The sequence below is a fragment of the Electrona antarctica genome (genome assembly GCF_951216825.1).
Source record: "Electrona antarctica genome assembly, chromosome: 21".
NCBI lineage: Eukaryota > Metazoa > Chordata > Actinopteri > Myctophiformes > Myctophidae > Electrona > Electrona antarctica.
This window is the reverse complement of record NC_136802.1, coordinates 23830449-23852207: the sequence shown is the minus strand read 5'-3', so window position 1 is coordinate 23852207 and position 21759 is coordinate 23830449. Positions and strand designations below refer to the sequence as shown.

At 43.6% G+C, this 21759-nt stretch overlaps 2 protein-coding genes across 2 annotated transcripts in view; both read right to left on the bottom strand.

Annotated features, from left to right (window-relative positions):
• Window positions 1–771: 771 nt before the first annotated feature.
• znf16l (zinc finger protein 16 like) lies at window positions 772–5942 on the bottom strand. The gene is made up of 3 exons (XM_079490729.1): window positions 5005–5942; window positions 4472–4714; window positions 772–3101 (listed from the first exon to the last, which is right to left on the bottom strand). The coding sequence occupies exons 1-3, from the start codon at window positions 5762–5764 to the stop codon at window positions 2404–2406; spliced, it is 1701 nt and encodes a 566-aa protein (XP_079346855.1). The 5' UTR covers window positions 5765–5942; the 3' UTR covers window positions 772–2403.
• Window positions 5943–8812: 2870 nt separating this feature from the next.
• Window positions 8813–21759, bottom strand: part of LOC306914294 (ankyrin-2-like) — a 98018-nt gene continuing 85071 nt past the window's right edge. The window contains exons 42-49 of the mRNA XM_079491291.1: window positions 19244–19719; window positions 18044–18826; window positions 16941–17033; window positions 16204–16287; window positions 15204–15368; window positions 14513–14704; window positions 13863–13954; window positions 8813–12253 (exon numbers count right to left, since the gene is read on the bottom strand). Of these exons, the coding sequence (XP_079347417.1) occupies window positions 12028–12253; window positions 13863–13954; window positions 14513–14704; window positions 15204–15368; window positions 16204–16287; window positions 16941–17033; window positions 18044–18826; window positions 19244–19719 (2111 nt within the window). The 3' untranslated portion in view covers window positions 8813–12027. The remainder of the gene's footprint in view (window positions 12254–13862; window positions 13955–14512; window positions 14705–15203; window positions 15369–16203; window positions 16288–16940; window positions 17034–18043; window positions 18827–19243; window positions 19720–21759) is intronic.

Below are 21759 nucleotides of genomic sequence, written 5' to 3'. Positions count from 1 at the left end.
TGGGAGAAAGTGAGTTTTTTATGTGTCAAAATCTGCGATTGACCCCCATTATAAATTTGAATGAATTATAAAAAGTGTGAATGGAGTTTCTAGGTGAAAGTGATTTTTTGACGTGCCAAAATTCATTTTCAGGCAATGTCCACCATAAGATGAACCTATTAACATTTGAATGGGGTTTCTAGGTGTAAGTATGTAGGACTAGTAGCATGCCAAATCATATTTTTTTAATAGTCAAAAAACATGAAAAACAACATAGGCATGTCTCCCGAAACCATGAACATTATGTTCATGGTTCACGTATGTCGTTTTTTCATGATTTTCATAATTTTTTAAAAATCCTCCAAAATCTTGAAAAACATACTATAGTATGTCTTCCGAAACCATGAACCATGAAGTAAATTAAATGTTTACCCTATTACTGTCTATTCTTAGAACTGTTTTATCCATATTTATTATGTATCCACTATCCGTATGATTTCCATATACTTGGTTGCCCATTGTTAAATGCTCATTATAGTATATATCAGCTAATACAGCTATGCTTCAATACAGTAGAGGAGACACATGTTAATAAGTGACATATCAATTAGAATGATAGTCATTTGGAATGAAAATGCATTTAGTATATTGGTGGCCGAAAATCTGGCTAATTTATACGGCAATGTTGCAGGATCTGTCTATAAAAGTGGCTATTATCTCACTCCAGTGGCCTAACAAAGCAGCTATATGCACCTTAAAATGGAAGGAAGTAATGAAAGCAGCACACTTAGATCACCATACACACAGATGTTTATTAGAATGCAGCTTGTCAACTGTTAGCGTTTCACACCCAGGGTTAATGTCTGCTCACCAGACACTTTTGGTTGTCTTGTTTTGTTTTTTAATTGCATGTTCATCAGTCTACTCGCATAGTACTATGGATATGTCAATCTAGCTGTTAATGAGAAATTAAAATGGGACTTGTTTTCATCAAACTCTACACAAGTTTGAAAGCTCAATTGCACAATCAACCATTAAATTGGGGTTTTTGTGTGATCACAATAGCCTTTTGTACCATCATAAAGGTGAGTGAGCATATAAAATATTCAAGAATATAGGTTATGTAATATAGGTTACATTATTATAGTAAAAAGGAAAGAAAATGCCTAAAATTAAAGTCACAACAGCCAGCAGCACCAGCCATGGGGAGGGAAATGCATTGTGGTAACAGCTTGCACTTGCAGAGGCAGACCACACAGAGGTGCTAGTGTACCATTGCTCATCTACCACAGGATATTTGTAGACAACTAGTCCTACACAACAATGCATTCACATTGTTCCCTCCAACCAACATATTCCCAATGCTCTGCCTGTCAGCCGTGTTGAAATGGGGAACAGAATATTGTCTTATTCAACATACTGCAACTGGCCTCATTTATCAAGCAACATACAATAATCTCTTGAGATTGTTTATTTTATCTGCATTGGCATCACACATTGGGATTTCTCGCTGTCCGAAAATACGACTTGTTCAGACATTTACGAGCAAGAGAGAACAAACACTGTTTACATTAAATTGACAATCTGTTCTCTAATACTACAAATCGTTTTGCTAATAATCTTATGAGGCGAACATGAATGTTTGAGGCGTTCTCCCATGTTTTTACAATTCATTATTGAGAAACCTTCTATAAATATGAGAAAGTCTTGCTGTGAATTGCAAAACATGGCACTTATGCCCCATTTACTTGGATGCACGCTGTGTTGCACAGCGAAAATAGAAAATCTACAAGCTCACGTGTCACGGCGTGACGTGTTGAGCATGTACATTGCTATATTCAGTGAGCGACACAGGCGAGCAACTATGTATAAATCATATAAGGGACAAAATGAAAAGAATTAGCAAATATTTGGTTGGAACGGTAAGTGCTCACCCATCTTTGTGGGTGTTATGCATGGTATTCTGAGGCAAATTCAGTTCTAATCTGTGTTACTTTATCAACAGATGCCGGGATACAATTTAAAAAGTCTAAATGTCTGATACACTGGCAGTTGCTCGTATAGCTTTACCAGGAAGGTACACACATAATTTACACCGCTTTGATAAATGAGACCCAATGAGTTGTACACAGTCAGCAGGCAGCAGCACTGCCTTCTTTTCACATGGCACCTGATGATCCTGTGATAACAGTTAACTTAGCTTGATCGGGAGCCATTCGTTCGGCTAGTCTCGTGACGCTTTCCTCTGGCAACAGAAATATAAGCGCCATCATCTGTGGAAACAGATACCCAGAATGTGTCAACAGACAGCTCATGATCAATGTGTAACATGTAGCCCCCCCCCCCCCCCATGGGTTTCACACAGTTCAAAAACATTGTCCTCCTCTCTGTCATTGAGTGACTCAGGCTGTGGTTAGGTCTGGTTTAGTTATTGTGGGTCGGCATACAGCGGTGGCTCTTATAGGTGCCCAGGTGGCGGAAGCTCCGCCCACACTGATGGCAGCAGTAAGGGGTGGCTCCGCTGTGGATTCTCTGGTGGGTGTACAGGTTGCCCAGCTCCTTGAAGCGTCGACCACACTGCGGACAAGCGTAGGGACTCTCTCCCGTGTGGACACGCTGGTGTCTCTTTAGACCAGAGAGCACGGAGAAGCCCTTCCCACACTGGGGGCAAGGGAAAGGGCTCTGGGCGCCGCTGTGCCCCAGCCGATGGCTCTTTAGCCGGGCGGCGTGGCGGAACCTCTCCCCACATTCCGGACAAATGAAAGGCTTCTCTCCCGTGTGGATGCGCTGGTGCTGCCGGAGGTTGCCCAGGTAGTTAAAATGGCGCCCACAGTCCCCGCACTCGTAGCCACCCTCAATTTTAATTTCCCTTTTTACTCCTCGATTGAGGCCCATACCAATCCCTGATCCTCCCTCATTGTGGTCCCCACCACCTCTCCTGGCATCACTACTGCCTTCTCCCAGCGGGACGATGGCTGAAGATGTGGACTGCAGGGCCTGCAGGGCCTGGGCGCCAGGAGCGTCTGTGTGTATCAGTTTAAGATGTTCCTCCAGGAACAAGGAGTCAGGGCAGAACGTTCCACACAGGGGGCAAATGTAGGTGTGGCCGGGGAACTGCTGACCTGAAAACAGGGAACACAAAATGAGATTATAATGTGACTGGCAAACTCCATTCTTTAAATGTGATTAAGATTCTATATTTGGAACTAAGATAGTTTCTCTTGTAACATTATTTTAATGAAGATTGTGAACAGCCAATTTTAGTTCATTAGACAATATTAATATCTGTGTGTGAGTGACAGGAAAGGAGGTGATATAGAGAGAGGAAGACGTCACAAGTTACATCATGTTTTAACACATAGTTTTAAATTCCTGCTTTTACACTGAGCCCATTCAACTGTCCTGGGTGGAAAAGACACATATTTTTTAAGTTTTGGCCACGTTCACAAATGTACCCTTTAATAAGGGGTCCCCCAAACATTCATTGTTCTTTGGACGGTTTTGTTTGGACCAAAGGAACTTTACTTTCACGGGAGTGCTAAGAGGGAATACAACAGACATTGGGACTTGGTTGGGCTGGGAGGGGCTTGTAAAATGATGGTTGATTTGTTTGTTTATTTCTTTTGTTTGTAGGGAGAAAGATAGGGACAGTAGCCTGTTTAAATCCCAAGTGTATTTTATTTTGCCATTCATCGTGCCAATTATTAATTTTGTGTGGCTTGAATATAAAAGAATTCAGCTAAAAACCTCTCGATCCCGTTGTTTTTCCTTTAGTTATCCTTCCAAAGCAAAAGGCTGATTGTCACAAACATATCACACATTGATTTCTATTCAGCCACCCTAGGGGAATTTTTGACAGCTGCTAAAAGTTGGGGTACCAAAAGTGTGGGGGGACGCCCCATAAGACATGTGCGTGCGCACATGCACGCGCATTTGCGTGCATGTGCGCACACTATTAAAACATGCAGACGTGTATAGCCTATTTAGAAACAGGGTTTACAATGCTTAACCATATCCAAAAAAGTAAACAAGTCAAAAAACATTTTTTTGCCAAGAAAATATTTTAGACATGAGAGAAGTGGGTGTTTTACTCCCTGTTTTTTTCCTTATTACTGTGGGAGAGTGCAAACTGCAATCAATCATCCAATCCACTAAGCAACTCAAAGCAAAAGGTTGAATACCAACCATTTGCCTTTTTGGCAATTTTTTGGGGGGTGCAACCCACACGTTTAGCAGTGTTGCTCATTCCACGAACACCTGGTGTTCGTAAAATACAATACCAATTGGTATTATTGAAGTGGAGAAATAACGGGCCAAAGTTACGTTTCCGAACTTTTTGAGCTGGTATGTGCTGGTAACGTGGTATGAAAAATATAGGAGTGTATAAGTGTGTTAGAAAAAATACAATCCTAACACACACACTCAGTCTTATACTGTATAGTTGCACTTTAAGGCCAAGTCGAGCTCCCAACTATGGTTGCTTGCCACTCACCTGTCTCAAGCCTGTCTGTGTTGCCTTCCATGGGACTGTCCTCCCCACCAGGAGAGCCCTGGCCCTCCAAGGGGAACCCAGGGGGTTGGCCATGGGACAGAGGGGCCTGGGGCTGGTCGATACCTTGTCCGTCCCTCTTATATGACTCATCCTCCTCCTCCTCCTCCTCCTCATCCTCCTCCCCATCCCCATCCTCCCCGGTATCCTCTGGCGGGACACTTTCGCATTTAGGCTCCTTCACACCTAGGAAAATATACTTTACTTGGTCATTGTATTGTGGCTATGTAGATACACAGTAGTAGATGAATCCCATGCAACATAGACCAATGGAGCGTCAGAAATATTCAGGGGGTACTAAGCAGCACACTGGCCATTGAAATAATTGAAACTAAACTTGAAATACACAATGTAATTTTTTTCTTTGAAGAAAGTGTATTACACAAAATGACAGAGAGAGAGAGAGAGGGGGGGGGGGGGGGGGGAGAGAGAGACAGACTCGTCACTAGATCATCAATAACCCCTCAAACGAATACCTTTCAGATCTGGTGTGTATTCCATCCCTGCCATCCATTCATAGTCGTAAATCCGTTTGCTTCCAGAAGGTAAGATGTTAAAGAGATCATCTGCGGCTGAGTCAGACTCCCCGTCTCCTCCGTGACCACCGGTGCCCGTCATGCCGCTGTCCGTCCAGAGGTTCAGTGATTGCGGCTCGGACTCTGGGCGAGTCTCCCTGTCGCCACCAGCCCCCGGAGCAGGCGGCGGCGGATTTGGCAAGTCGCCGTCCATCTCCGTACCACCCTTCGAATTCTTATCCTTCATGAGATAGTCACAAATGGCGTTGATGTTTTCCTTCTTCACGGCGGGCATGGCGGGCGGCTTGGCTTTCTTGGGGTCACTGTTGTGCTTCCTGCACCCCGCCGCCGAGGAAGCCTCGCCGCCGGGGGAGAATGGCTCCCTGCCGTCCCGCTGCAGGGACTCCAGTCTCACCTTTAAAAGCTCGATCTCGTCTGTTTTCTCCCGCAGCTCCAGTTTCAAGACCCGGATCCTGACGCTGACCATCTTCCGAATCTCGGACAGCGCGGTCTCCAGCACCACCGTGATGTTCCTGCCGAGGTGCTCCGTGATGTCGCTCACCGAGCACAGCAACTCTTCGTCGGACTCGAAATCCAAGAAATCGTCGTCGGCGGCGGCGGCTCGCACCACGGCCGAGCCGGGCTGCGTCTCCATGAAGGCGCTCTGGTGCTCCGGCGACAAGCTCGCGTCGCTGAACGATTGGTTTCTTTTTCGGCTCATAGCATGACCTGGAGCAGCCTTTAAAGAAATGTTTGTTTAATAGCTCAAATCTAGAAGCTAGCCACCACTAGCCAGTAGGCTAATGATGCTGAAAGACATCCACATAGGTAGACTTTTGATCCCATAGCCTCGGAGGCACGATGGCGCTGCGGTTGGCTGTGTTGGTTGTCAGGGGTGACAGATGTAACATTTTGGGATTGGTTTTTTTTGTCTAGCATTATGTAGGTTAAATAAAAATGAGCACTAGATTTTGATCGTTTATATGAATTTACACTCAATCCCAACCAGATGTTAAAATTGATTCCCCTGAGAAAAATGGTTTAAATCAATTCGCGTACCACCCGCCTATGCAAAAGAATAGCCAATCACAGCGTGGCCATCACTCTGGCCTATGGGATATACAGTAATAATGGCTGTACTCGGCAGAGTCGAGGTCGGATTTCACGAGTAGCGCCACCTACTATACACTCCACAAACTACAGGGATCCAGGGATTGAGAAAACGTTTGAAAGTAGCCTATATACAGTTGGAGGGGGTACAGCATTTTGTAAACAGAGCTATGTCACATTGCATCGTTATATACATGTTATACAGGGTATTTTTTAACAAATAGCATTTTTTTGCAGTCACTTTGGGACAAAATAGCAGCATTTCTTTTCCAAGACTATTTAAATAGTATACAAAAAAACCTCAGATTTAAGATGTGTTTAAAGGCAGCAGCTCTGTTTACATGTGCGTATATATATATATATATATATATATATATATATATAAATGATTCACAGGAGGCAGGCAGTGATATATATATATATATATAGATTGAAGGATAAGGTTCGCAATATGGATGTCAGTCAGACCAGGTTAAGTTCTGCAAAAATGTGATTGATTGATAACATTTTATTAACAGTTTGTAGAATGGGTAGCCTACACTTCAACGAAAGTACATACAGGTATTGATGTGTTTCTGCAACCACATATTCTTTTTCGTTGCTGCAGTTACTCCTAACCTCCACCAGATGCCAGTATACCCTTGCAAACCAACTGCAGACAACTCTAGTCTTTTGATGTTTTTTTCCCCCGAAGGTGAATTCATCCTTTGTCAAGTCCCGCCCGTGTTGTTCCCCTCTTCCCCATTGGCTACCGTTTCGTGGTTGGACAAAAATCCTCTCTCTCCATCCACTACCATTGAAATAACATGTTTTTCAGTTGCTTCATATTGATATTCTGTGCACTCAATTGTTATTTTAAACTTGGTGTCAGTAAAAAGGAACATCACAGGTGCAGCACGGTGACTGGGCATAATATATTATGTTTGTTTTTAGTTTTTTACAAAAATGATGTTTTAGCAAATTCAAGATAAACGAGGCGAAACAAGGGCGGAACAAGGCAGAAAGAGCCTGCTGGTTAGTCAGTCAGGGACCAATCAGAAGGCTGACAAAGGGTGACATCATTACATGTATTCCCATTAATGGCAGAGAATGTATTCGTTTTAATCTCTTAAAATGTATCCCACTATTTTCTAGTCTAAAATTGACAAAGTCAAAAATGTCATTAATCTATCAAAAGTAGTCACTGGGAAGATGCACAGAAAGACTGGCCTGTTTCATGCATTTTTCATGTTTTCAACGTTTGCAAAAACTTTTACAAAATTATTTGTAAAATTTAAAATACAAGCAAATAACTGCATGAAGCAACATGTTGAAGTTTGAACTAGATTTCTAGCACAAAGTATGTGGAAGTAGCCTAGTTAGATGCCAAAACAAGTCATTACACATGTAGGCCTATATCAGCTTGCATTCCATTGTCTTGCATAGTGTACCTTAGTGGGGCTTTCTGTAGTCACGTTTGCACACTGTGTGTGTGTGCGTGTGTGTGTGTGTGTGTGTGTGTGTGTGTGTGTGTGTGTGTGTGTGTGTGTGTGTGTGTACAGTGTGTCTGTGTGTGTGTACAGTGTGTCTGTGTGTGTGTACAGTGTGTGTGTGTGTGTGTGTGTGTGTGTGTGTGTGTGTGTGTGTGTGTGTGTGTGTGTGATTGAGATTGATTGATTGATAATTTTATTAGACAATAAAATGCAAACAGTAGCCTACAGGGTACAGTCAAGCACAAATGGTCCAAAAGGATAGCACCAAAGAAAGACCTTGCGGTCTTGTTTCCATTCGGGTCCCATACATTCATTCAAAACACAACAATGACATCAGCAATGATATACCTCAAACTCGTGTGTGTGTGTGTGTGTGTGTGTGTGTGTGTGTGTGTGTGTGTGCGCGTGTTGTATTGTGCTTTTTGCTTTGGCAATGTAAACGTATATTTAAGCCAATTGAATTGAATTGAATTGAATTTAATTGAGTGTGTTTGGGGGGGGGGCTCTCTGACATGAATGACAGAATCTCTGATCTAGCAGAGTCAGAAATCCTGAAAAAACATGTCAGAGCCCTATTCCACACCCTCAGCTCCCTGTGCATCAGCAGGCCATTGCCACAGATGCACAGTGAGCATTTCAGCAGATTGTATGCACTTAGCAAATGGCTTTCAACTGCTTGCACCGAAGAATCTGTACATTTGATTGACAATTTCAATTTCTTCTAGGATCGAAGACATCTCTTTGTAGACGGAACGCACTTAGACAAGCTGGGTGTGAAATTATTTCTCAGCAATCTGTTTCACTCTACATGCGTGGGTCCACAACACTCCAAGGCCAGAGCAGAGATAAGAGATAGCGGACACACAGAGCCAAAACAGATGATATTGTGCCCCCCCCCCCCCCCTCTCCAAGGCTGATGTAGCAGATTTCAAAACAAGGGATGTCACAGAAGGTGGTGAACCCACAGCGCCCCCTGGTGGAGAATAAGTCAAATCAAGTGAACTCACAGCCCCTGATGGAGAAGAAGAATGGCAACTAAAAAACACGGTGAAGCAGCTTTCTGCTTCTACGGGCCGACGACGTGGAACAAACTCCCACGCCATACAGACAGATACTAACATGATACTGCCATGAGTTGCACAAAAAAAAACAGATCCACCGTTTTGAAAGAATGACAGTACTCAGTCCACATTTGACACATGTACAATTTTATTTTCTGTCATGTACACCACAGCTATGCCATGTTAGCGTTTCAGTTTTGTTTTTTTCTCTTTTTAGTAATAATTTGATAACTAATACATGCCCGCATAGATATTTTGGAACTGTAAATATGTTTATTATCACCATGGAAACAAGATGCTGATTTATCAAATCAAAGGTCTTTTGTTTCCGACCATAGATTTTTATTTGCGCTTTTTGATCACACACTCAAAGTAAATGGCAACGTGAGGATTGTATTGTTACATAGATCAAATCTGTACTGTAAATAACACCAACACATTTCCAAGCCAGAGTCCCATTTGACGTCTGCACTGGTGAAAGCGTTCACAGCAAACCAGAATTCAAATAAAACACACAAGTCTTGTGTACAAATGGCAAGTTATTGTTCAACTCCCCCAAAGTTCACATTTTCTTCTTGTTTGTCATTACTTCAGAACACATTCAAACACGCACACACAAACACACACACACAGGCCACCCTCAGCTTCAGACGCTGAAGGATCACTAAGGGCCACCAATAAATACATTTAAAGAAAAACATATGCTTGAATGCCTTCTGTGAGGTATCTGCAGCGCTTCAAAATAGAAATGGTTGAATCAAGACAAAATGCTATCATCAGCAATAATCTGTTGAACTGATCATTGTGAAGACAGAATTTAACCACTTGGACCCTGGTTTTTCTGCGCGTGCCATAATAGGCAAACATTCGGCAAAAATAGCAGTTGTAGATTGCCTATTTTCAGCGAAGAGATATGGTATGGACTAGTACAGACCCCCGGGAGACACCAGTCAACAAAGTTAAGGGTTTAAGTGGTTAAGATAACCTGACTCCGCCGCTTGATCCACAATCACATTTGTTTCACAACGTACTTCCATCTGGGATCTCTGTAGCCGAATCGCTGAAGAAAACTGTCCCTTTTCTCAAGCTACTTGACAGGCGATTGGATGGGACCGTCTGTCAATCATATTGACGTGTCTACCCCCTTGAACGATAAAAGTGTTGACAAACGCCTGATAGCATTAGGTTCAACACTTTAAAAAAAAACGGCGGATGTGTCGGTCATGTCTTTGCTTGCATTCAAGAAAAGAAGACAATTTTCCAATTTTAAGGTGCTAGGAAATACAATTGTAAGAGGCGCTTCTCGATGGCGTCCCACCCGGTCTCGCCAAGATCCCGCCCATAGCTGCCGCTGATTGGTTCGTCACGGCCACGGGATGGTTCAACGGCAATCCCTGAGCGATCCCAGATGGAGGCTGTTGTGAACCTATGAACTCAATACCGCCCCCTTCTGGCGGAGTCAGGTTAGATGTCTGATACCACCGATGAACAATGCAAAATGGAATCAGCAACAGCAGATCAAACAAAGTGTCACATCTCTCATCCATCCATCTATACTCTTCCCAATTTACAATCATAACAGGCTGGATCAATCAATCAACAATCATATGGGTTTCACTGAGTCAACCTATATATGTTGTACAACATGCCTACAGCAGGAGAAGTGCTCATTCTGCAAATTGAATAAAATGACAAATGAAATCAAAAGAAACATTCCTGATCAATACTTCTTTCTTTCACATGTCAGGTTAATGATGCCGGTGAGAATGCTATGGTCTATCAACGTGCACGCACACGCACGCACACACACACACACACACACACACACACACACACACACACACACACACACACACACACACACACACACACACACACACACACACACACACACACACACACACACACACACACACACACACACACACACACACACACACATGTAGGTACACACATGGTTGGCAGCCTTTGACACGCCACTCAGAAGAATAGGTGAATGCACATCACGTTACAAAGACAAGACACGTAGAAAGTAAATGACAGGCGGCAACGCCATGGCGAGACGATGGAGTTGCAATCACAAAGATCACGTCGGAAAGAAAATCTACACGCAAGCCTACTCAAGAACATGGATTCTAACATTAACAGAACATGTTTGGAGATGTACACAAGTGCATGGCTATGCAGGTTTCTAAATACACCAGTTAGGGAGGTTCAGTGACTCCTACAGTCATCAATGGAAGATTTACACATTCAGTCCTCGTGTTGTCATCTTGTCAAAGCTGTGGCTTCATTTGTTCTATTTTCTATGTAACATTAATCTCATCGTTGTGGTGGCGATCTGTGACTTAAAACACCTTTGAAGAGCAGAGCGATTCTGATTGGTGCACAGTACATGTACAGCAGGTAAAGGTGGGCTAATGTATTAAATGCTTTTACATTTTTATGCTTCCCAGTCCGAGCACGATTTGTTTCCCCTTCTCCTCTATTTACAAATGTTTATTTCTTTACAATAGTTCTTCCAGAAGAGGCCTGTGCATGAGGCAAACGTCCCAAGAGCCACTCAACTTTGATCCGCCATTGCGTTCGTTAAGTGTTGTCCTTTAATCAGACTGCAATAGCTCACAAACAGTAGGGCGGAAAAAAGCAAGGATAAACCACGAAAAATCTCAATGTAATAAGTCACCCGACAAAAAAAACAGGGTAGCTATCTTTGGTCACAAGATGAGCAAACGAAACAGGAAGTCAGAAGATAAGAGTTAAAGCACAAAATAAATCAAGAATAGTAGTGCTCCTTTATTTGCCATGGAGGGGGGGGGACGATCATAACAAAAATATGTAAATCTTGTGTGCAGCGACAATTCATGATAAAGGGTGAGCAAAATGTTGCGGGGGATGGGAAATCATGGCAGGCTGGGGTAGCCTTACATCACCATAGGATTCTGTGCAGGGCAGTGAGGGATCGACGAGACATGTGGGGTTAGCGGGGGACGAGTCAGTTTAACCACCTAGTTTCGAACCTGGGTGTATGTGTTACTGTTACTGTACACAGGGTGCAGCACAGTAGTGAGAACGTAATGGAACCATCTAGTAGTTGGCTCCCCCCGAAGTGTACCCTCAGGATAGCCGCCGGAACGATCTAGAGGTCTTGAGGCCAAAAAAAGGATCTCTACCTATTCTCAAGCTTTTAATGGGTAAGAAGCCTGACTCACTGGCTTGGAGCCTCGCGTGGAATGGGGGCGGAGGTCCCCCCCATTGCATGAGCGGTGGATGTTTGGTTACCCATGCCATGGGAGACCAGGGTTCGAATCCAGGTGTGTTCAGCCCGTAGAATCCACCTATCACTCAAATTTCTCCTCCTCTTCATCTCCCTCCTCCTCCTCTTTTTCCTCCTCCTCCTCAGGGTTGTCGTCACAGTAGCGTTGGAGCAGCAGATGCAGGTGTCGCTGCAGGGCGTCGGGCTTCAGGGCCTCGGGGGTGTCGTCCAGCCGCTCCAGGTGCACATGTTTCCCCTGGCCATCCCTCACCACGGTCCTCTTCTGGGTGCGGGACTTACGCATCTGGGTTCTGTGCAGGATGGACAGAGTCGACAGAGTGAATGATCATGACGCCGGCGTCTTTCGGGACGCATCGTTTCCCATGCAGGGCACACCAGAGGGCAGGTCAAAATCTCACACCTGTATGCATGCAAATTAGCCTCTATAACAGGTCATAAGTCTATAAATGTTTATTTTTGACGGGCGCTAGTCCAGCTTTTGGTGTATGTGCACAAACGTTGTCCTACACAAACATTAAATTCCCATTGATAATGAATGGACAATTTTACGTCATAGTGTCTATTTTACGTCATGATGACATGTTGTGATTGGCCAGAATGAGATGATGTATGATGTACGATGATAAGAGCGCCCCTCACTTCACACGGCTGTGATTTTTATTTACTAATTGGAAACAAAACAGTTTAACCATTTAATCCCTATTTCCTAATAGCGAAAAGAGCCAATCTACAAGCTCATGTGATGGGTTGTGAGTCTGACCATAGAGTAATAAAGGATAGAGAGCTATTCATTTCAATGGAAGTTGCTCAGTTTGAAGCACCCGGAAGAACGCTCTACTTCCGCATTTGCCAACCAAATTTTGGGTGGCAAATGCGGAAGTGCAAACGAGCGCTCAATGTTAAACCCCAGCGGCCTCGGGGTTTCCCCATGCTAAATGCAGGGGCCTGCCTGCAGTTCCAGCTCTGACCACTACGTCTCGCAGCTTCAACGTTGGCCAGCCATGGTTAAACAGTATGAAGGGATTCAAACCGTATAACCTGAACCATGCCGACACTCTATAAGCAACACTTCAGGCTACATCAACCTTTGGTTAAAGTCACACCATGCTTCCATGTAAGGGAATGGTCACACATGCTTTATCCATTCAGAAGAGGCAGTGTTACTGTTTGATTCCATTCTATGGGGGCAAAGGGGTGTTGATGGAGTTGAAGCATGCGGAATCCAATTTATCAGAAGCTTGGAGTTCAAGTTCAACAACAGTTTATTTCAGTGAGCCAATACTCCAACGTAGTCAAATTAACTACTCAACAGGAAACCGGCACTCCACAGCCATGCAAGACAACATGGGAAATTGACATGTCCGAAGTCCCAGCCTGCATTGGCTACAACACAGCATGAAGCACATAATGTGACTTTACCAACCAAGTCACAAGATTGATTTTTTTGTCATTATTGAGTGGTGCAAACCACTCCAACAACCAGCTTTGTCTGTACCCGTGTACCCGTGTATGTACCCGTGTACCTGTACGTGGCCCCACGCACAGGTGAGCATGGTTGCTATGGTTAGTGTGTGACGTCACTGCACCACTCAGTTCACACCGGTGTGATTTTTTTTAATTCCTTTTGACTTTTTCTTTTTAAGTTCTATAGTTTTATTAAGCAGTTTTGCTAGTTTAGTTTTTGCCATGTTTTAGTTTTTTCTATTGGGGCATTTGTCATGGGGGCATAGGCTACTATAAATAAATAAATTGTCAAAGACAAAAACGACAGGCATCTTCTGTGATTTTAGTTTGTTTTAGTTAGTGTGAACACACAAGAGAGTTTCAGTTAGTTATTCTTTTTGTAAAGCCTCGTTTTGGAGCCTTTCTAAACACTCTGCCATGCTCTAGTAGTCAAACCTTTTGACCACAGAACCGTCGTCCTGAACAATCTCTCTCTCTACTAACTGAGGCGGGAGGACTTTCCCAAAGCCTCCCACATAGCTCAGTGCCTGGAGCAGACAGCCAGGGAGGACACAAGAAGGAGAAAGTGGTAGGATTACAACAGAAATTGCTTTCCCCAAGTTCAAAAACATGTTTGACAATAGTTATCAGCAGCTGATATGAAAATATGGCATAATACCGTTTGGCACGATAATTTGCAAACCAAGCTATGATGCTGGACTGTCAGTGAAGATAATATAATTCCTGGACAATTAAAAGTACATTCAAACATCGTAAACACTCTTTAGTGTGGATCAAAATGAGTCCTAGATGGACTGAAATTGTCTTTTATGGGTTGCGAGTTATATCTCCTTATTTGTCATTTAATTATAAATATCTTCAAAGTAATCCCCCCAAAATGCACACATTTTCATAAATTAAATACAAAAAGAATGAAAATCAAACATTCTTTTCAAAATAATTTCATAAATGAATAATAATAATAACAATAACAATTCCATGAAATTGAAAATAGCAGATCTACAAGCTCACAACGTGCCGCATCACGACGTGTTGTGAGCTTGTAGATTGTCGATTTTCACTATGTGGTCTGGTCCCCTACTGACCTTCTCAAAGTCCTCTCTGGCTGAAGGGAGGTCTGCAGCCAATGAGGCGTCGCCTGACTGCTTCTCCATCCTCTCGCCTTTCACCACTGTCGTCTTGACCACCTTGCTGACCTTCCGACCTTGCACCGGCTCCGCCTCAAACTCAGAGACAGTAGCGGTGCCCTGCAGAGCCAGAGGCTCCGAGAAGGTCACCTGCAAATCAGAGGTCAAATCATCTGTCTAAGTCGCTGGAAATTAAGTTACATGAATGAGCTGTAACACGTAATGTATATTTGTCTGTACCTTGTGTGCAACAATATACACAGTTACATCCTCTGTATTAACCCATTTTGGGCAGGAACCCCTTTTGATGTTAGCATCATGTTATGCTTTAGCTATTGAAAAATAGCAGATCTACAAGCTCATAGCGCGCCACCGAGTGGCGCGCTACGAGCTTGTAGGTCTGCTATTTTAGAAAAATCGAAGAACGACTGACATAGAAACATAGCTTTTCAGAAAACTGTCAGGATGTAGAAGACATTTTTAGAATCTGATCTCAGGTCAAATGGGTTCAAATGGATGGTCCATTTGGGTCCGTTTTTACAGGATGATTTTACCATGTATACTTTTATCTACTGTAACATTATCAGACATTTTCATCTGTACAGTCTGAGTGTAAAAATCTGAAAGAATCATAGATCATGCCACTGACCTCTGCCTGATCTCCCCCGCTGCGAACCACTGTTCTCTTCACCACTCTGGACACTACGTCTCCCTGCTCTATGGGCACCATCGCCTGAGGAGAGCCCTCCATGGTCACCTCCTGTCTCTCCACTCCGTCCGCAGACACATACTTACGAATGACCTTCCTCGTGATCTGGTGGAGAGGACAGAGTTTTAAACAGCACAGAGGGACGGACACCTTTTCCTTCATGGCTGAATAGAAAACATCACTCGACCATTCGCTTTTTTTAAGAGCTGCAATGGAGTGGAATGAGCAGTGCAATTACATTACAACGTGATTTGTAATGATCTTTTCTGAGACACAGATTAGGATAAGTACAGGAAAGCATCTAACGGGGTTCAGTCGTCTCAGTGTCTCCAGAGAAGAGGGTCTTAACCACTACACTATCTCTGGGGAACAGGGTTCAGTCGTAGGCCAGGACCTGTGTCTCCAGAGAAGAGGGTCTTAACCACTACACTATCTCTAACAGGGTTCAGTCGTAGGCCAGGACCTGTGTCTCCAGAGAAGAGGGTCTTAACCACTACACTATCTCTAACAGGGTTCAGTCGTAGGCCAGGAAGAGAAGAGGGTCTTAACCACTACACTATCTCTGGGGAACATGAGGGTTCAGTCGTAGGCCAGGACCTGTGTCTCCAGAGAAGAGGGTCTTAACCACTACACTATCTCTGGGGAACATGAGCAGTATGATGCAAATATAAATAATAAATATTCAAATGGAATATATAATGGTGGGTGATGTGCAGTTAATTTGTTGATGATCTATAAATAAAATACAAATTCTTATCCAACAAATACAACATAAATATGTTGAAAATCATGATAGTGTACCTTTAATGCAAGGTAAACCGCTATTTACTGTAGTTGTACATCAAATTACAAAAATAGCAGAAGAAGATTTACCATTTTTGCTGAAGGTTCACCTAAGACATGCTCAGGATAGTTGTTAAGCATTTAAACATTATCGTACCTTCTTGATTACAATGTTCCCGTGCTCATCTGTGTACTTCTCCTCCGTCACAGTCTGTGGTGGGATGTCTGGCAAATCATCCGCCTGTACGGAGAAAGCACACCGTTTAAAGGTCAATTCTCCTACAGTGGTGAACACAAAGGCACAATTTAAGCATTACACTATACCCGGGATTCTCAACTAGTTGCATACTGAGGAGCTTTGGATTTTACAATGAACATGACATCAGTACCCAATATTACACACAACACAACAGTAGTAATTTTTTTTTGTTTAGATTGGGATGCCATCAGAATATCTTGCAACTGACTGGCTGAGAACCCTGGTTTATGTTATCACCCAAACATTTCAAACCAGGACAAATAATATAGAAACATGCCCCCCTGTGTAGATTTTAGATTTTCAAGATTTCAACGACAGTAAATTAAAGTTGGCAATAGTATAGGGTGCAAGGAGAAAATAGCGCAACATCATTGACAACACCACAAAATACAATGGATGAGTATGATGCAGAAATGAAATGAACAAAGAAAATGTCATGGGCTTCCTCATAGTCAAAGTTGTCTTTCCCTATGATACCTGATACGGCTATCATGTAGATCTCAACACCTGTTAAGTCAATGCTGCATGAAAGAAACAGCAACAGCTAAATACATGCTGCCAACTAGCCTAGCATCACACCACTGCACACCAGGGACGAACAGCATCCCGTACTGTACATGCTCATGCTGCTTTACCTGGATGATAACTCTGCGTCGGACCACCCTGGTGGTTATCACCTCCTCCTCTGAGCTATCAGAGGACAGCATCCCTAGCTCCTCTGCTATCTCCTGAGAGACAGCACACAGCCGGTATGTGTCAATATGACATGTGTGCACAGTGTCACCGCAGGCATACACTATATTATAGCAGGCAAACCTGTCCCTTCTTTTCTCTTGGTTTGAGCAATGGGATTTGGCTTTCGTAGTTTACCTTGACAGAGAGGTTCTTTAAAACCAATAGATGAGGGTATGAAATAATGTGGTATACATTATGGATAACATTGAAAGAAGATGAAGAGGAGGTACAGGTGGATGTATCACAACGTTTGACCAAAACGGACGTGCATGGATGGAAATGACAAGCCAAAATCAAAATGAGCAAAAGGGACAAACCAATGTGAAAGTGGTTTATACAGCGTTATTACACAATCTATTAAGTCCCAACACCCTGTGAAGGTCAATGTTTAGTTAAAAATCACACCTGTGTGAATTGAGCCGTGCAACGATACTTTTATTGTGATAGTTACTGTACTGTACTGTACTGTACTGTACTGTACTGTACTGTACTCTGTACTGTACGGTACAGTTTTATTGTTAGTTATACATTTATTGTTATAGCTGTGGTGCTCAATGTAAGTGCAGTGTTCAGCGGTGCCACTTTAGGTCACCCAGCGGTATTGCAGCTGTTCATACACTAAACGGACAGACATACGGACATAGGGACACACGCGGCCAGTCATTGGAGCGGTGTGCACCGCTCAAAAATGAGCTGTTGTCAACACAGCACATCAACTCCGTCGCAGCCAGCATTTTCAGTCACCAATCACCATCCAATATTCTATTCTGTCCTCAAAGTTGTTGTTAGACCTTTGCTGTTATTGTATGTACAGTAGGTGAATGCACACATGCAAACATGGCACTCATTAGCCTCCTAGTTTAATTATTTGAAAAAAACTCTTAAGCTGTGTGTTTTAGTTTGGCAGCCTTCTTAATGTCAAGTGCAGCCCCACTGCAAGCAGCCCGAGCAGGCAGGACACGAACGAACCAGGGCAGCGGTGAGCTCATGCTTGACCTCTTACCCTTCCCAGAAAGTCATCATCATCATCAAAGCCTGCCTCATCTCTGGAGGGTAGCTCCTCACAAACAGGCAAGTTCCTCTCCACGCTGTATTCTTTAGCACCTTCTGAATCATAATTCAACTCGCTGAATTCTTCACTGCCCGACGAGAAGCGCTTGTGATGATCCACCCGAAGGAACGACTGGCCTGCATATTCAGGGGGGCTTTCTTTAAAGAAGCCAGGGCTTTCAGGGCTGCTGCCAGGCATAGGGGATGGAGGCTCAGAGATCCGATAGCTGATTTCTGTTTCAGACAAGTCTGAGATGCCCTGATGGCAGTCAAAGAACTCCACATCAGAGTCGGAGTGTAGCGAGGATTCTGGGCGTTCTTCTGAAACTTTTGACTGCTGTGTTCCAAACTCAGAGAGTGTTTTTTCAAACTCTGAGAGAACTTGCCTGAAGCCTGGAGAGAACTGTAAGTCTTCCGCAGTTTCCTTTGGGGTGGCCTGAGAGACACCCTGAGCTGAAGGGGGATCACTGAACACTGAGGAGACAGGACTCAGGTCTGATGGAGAGGTTCGGCTACATTCAGAAGCTCTCGGGGCCTGATGTCCTAAAAATATGGCATCATAATCTGGTGGCACTAGATAGGAACTTGACATCGGTGAAAAAAGCTCACTGTCCGAGAAATCATGCGATTGGGCTGATGACTGATCGAGTTCTTGTGTCTCTGTTGCAATGGGCAGCAGCTTGTTTTCTACTATATTCTCCGTCTGCAACTGTGTTTCCTTTGTTTGAGGTGCGCTCTGAAAATGAATGTCAGTTACCATCTGATTAACAACACATTACGTACACTTCATGGTGCATGCACCATTAACTTCACTTCACATTTTCACCAATTTAACATCACCATTCAATGAAACTACAATTATTTTCCACACAAGCAACATCTGGTTAGACGTGAGATGTGCCTTGACTATAATAACTTGAATGCCAGAAAGGGGTTAGCTGCCGATCTAGCTTTGGAGAAAGTGAAATTAGTAATCACTTAATTTATTGTTGCACACATGTTACAAACCAGAGCACACTCCATTGTGTGATCTCACTTCATCCAGACACATCACACGGTTAGTGTCCTCCATTCAAGTGACATGTTAATGTGTTCTGTGGCAACTGGCAAGTGATGCAACCCCTCGCAAAGACGGCCATGCTATTTCTCTTACCCTCTGTGTGGCAGTCGTGTGTGTTTGTTCAACAGCACTGGCGTACAGGATTTCCTCTCTGGTTTCTTTTATGTCCTGGGCCTTCACTGGTGTAGTGGGACTGTCTTCATGTGACAACTCTTCCTCACCGTGAGTGGTTTGCAAAGTTAACATCTTTCCAGTGTGTGCTGATTCGTGGTGTAGCTTTTCCTCATATGCAGATATTGTTTCCGATTCTGATCTGGTTATCTTTTGACCATCTGTTTTGAAATGTCCGTCCTCAATCTTTGACTCATTAGCTGAAGTTAGTAATGAGGCGACAACCATAAGCCCTTCGTCTGGAGCCAGTGGAAGTTGTTCAACCGTTGAAACAGGTGTCACATGACTCAAATGTTCTGCTTCAGAGACTAAAACCTCTTCCTGCTCCAAACCTAAATCTGACGCATCTTCTGAATCAACAGATTGCGGCGTCCATGGCCTTAGACTATCATCATTAGCTGAAGTTAGTAATGAGGCGACAACCATAAGCCCTTCGTCTGGAGCCAGTGGAAGTTGTTCAACCGTTGAAACAGGTGTCACATGACTCAAATGTTCTGCTTCAGAGACTAAAACCTCTTCCTGTTCCAAACCTAAATCTGACGCCTCTTCTGAATCAACAGATTGCGGCGTCCATGGCCTTAGACTATCATCATTAGCTGAAGTTAGTAATGAGGCGACAACCATAAGCCCTTCGTCTGGAGCCAGTGGAAGTTGTTCAACCGTTGAAACAGGTGTCACATGACTCAAATGTTCTGCTTCAGAGACTAAAACCTCTTCCTGCTCCAAACCTAAATCTGACGCCTCTTCTGAATCAACAGATTGCGGCGTCCATGGCCTTAGACTATCATCATTAGCTGAAGTTAGTAATGAGGCGACAACCATAAGCCCTTCGTCTGGAGCCAGTGGAAGTTGTTCAACCGTTGAAACAGGTGTCACATGACTCAAATGTTCTGCTTCAGAGACTAAAACCTCTTCCTGCTCCAAACCTAAATCTGACGCCTCTTCTGAATCAACAGATTGCGGCGTCCATGGCCTTAGACTATCATCAATGCAGTAATCAAACGGTATTGGTACAAACTCACTGTCTGATGACTGATCACTGAAAGACACAGGTGAAGACGACATTTCTTCAGGGCCAACATCTATAAAATAGGATGACAATATTCTCATGAATTCGGGTACAGGTGAGTCAGGCAACAATCGTCTGAACTCATTGACAGATGATATGGATTCAGGTGAGGACGGCCTCCTCTCAATTTCAATGGCTCTTGATGATGTGACAACCACCTCGGACTCTGAATCTGAACTCTCTGAGTCGGGTGAGGATGACCTGTGTGTTGTCCATGTGGTGGTGTATTCCACCAGTGACACAGTAAACTGAGGGACAGGTGAGTCTGGAGATAGCCGCCTGTTTTCAGTAAGCTCGGGTGTCGATTCTGGGGAGGAGAATCTTTGGTCAACCATTTGCATAGCTGACTCAAGTGACACAGGTTGATATTCAGATTCTGAATCGGGTGATAGAGGTCTGTCTTTCTCAGCCTGATCATCTGACACCACAGGTTCTGGAGATATTGGCCTATGCTCAGTGGACAAATGTTCCAAACCCAAAGGCATATAATCTATATCTGATGCAACAGATTCTGGTGATGACGATGCAGACCTAAGTGATGCTATGCATACTGGTAATGCGTTTCTAAATTCTGGCAAGTGGGAATCTGCAGAGAGTGCTCTAAACTCATCAATGGATGTGTTCGATTCTGATGATGATGCCCTCATTTCTGTCAACATGGCTGAATCAGATGCTGATATAACCCCCCGATCATCACCCGACCTTAGACCTGACTGAGGGACAGCTCTTTCAAAGCTATGCTCTGTCTGTCTGTATTGGGTGGTTGGCGAAGGAGTCACGTGTTCAATCATTGGTGGTAGTGAATGAGCAGCTAATGTGTCAGATGTGAATTGCGGGCTTACAGCAGACAGTTTTTCATGATCAACCTGGGTAGTTTCCATTGTAGACACTTCTGAAACAGGTTCTGTGGCAGAGTCACTATGATTGTGTTCAACAGTTTCTACGTACTCTAATGTGCTGCCAACATATTCCATAAACCCTGTTTTGCTACTGAATGTTTCCCCCACATACTGAGGGTCATGCACTTGAGACATTAGCTTCCACAGCTCAGCCTCATAAACCAGGTTATACTCTGCAACCAGAATGGCTGATTCCTGTGATGATGTGGGAGCCATTGTTGTGGATAAAGTTTCAGTGGTTGATTTAGTAGTCACTGGGACGTCTAGTTCAGTTACTGATGATTTGGGTGATAGTCGTAAATCTGCCTCTGACTCAATAGACTCAGGTGACACTGGTCTCTCTTCATTAACAAAATAATCCACAGTTGGCATTAAGTCATCGGAATCTGAATATTCACCCAGTGTTAAGTCTCTCACAGTCATGGAATACTCTACAATGGCCTTTGAAAAGTCAGGTATTGGTGATTCAG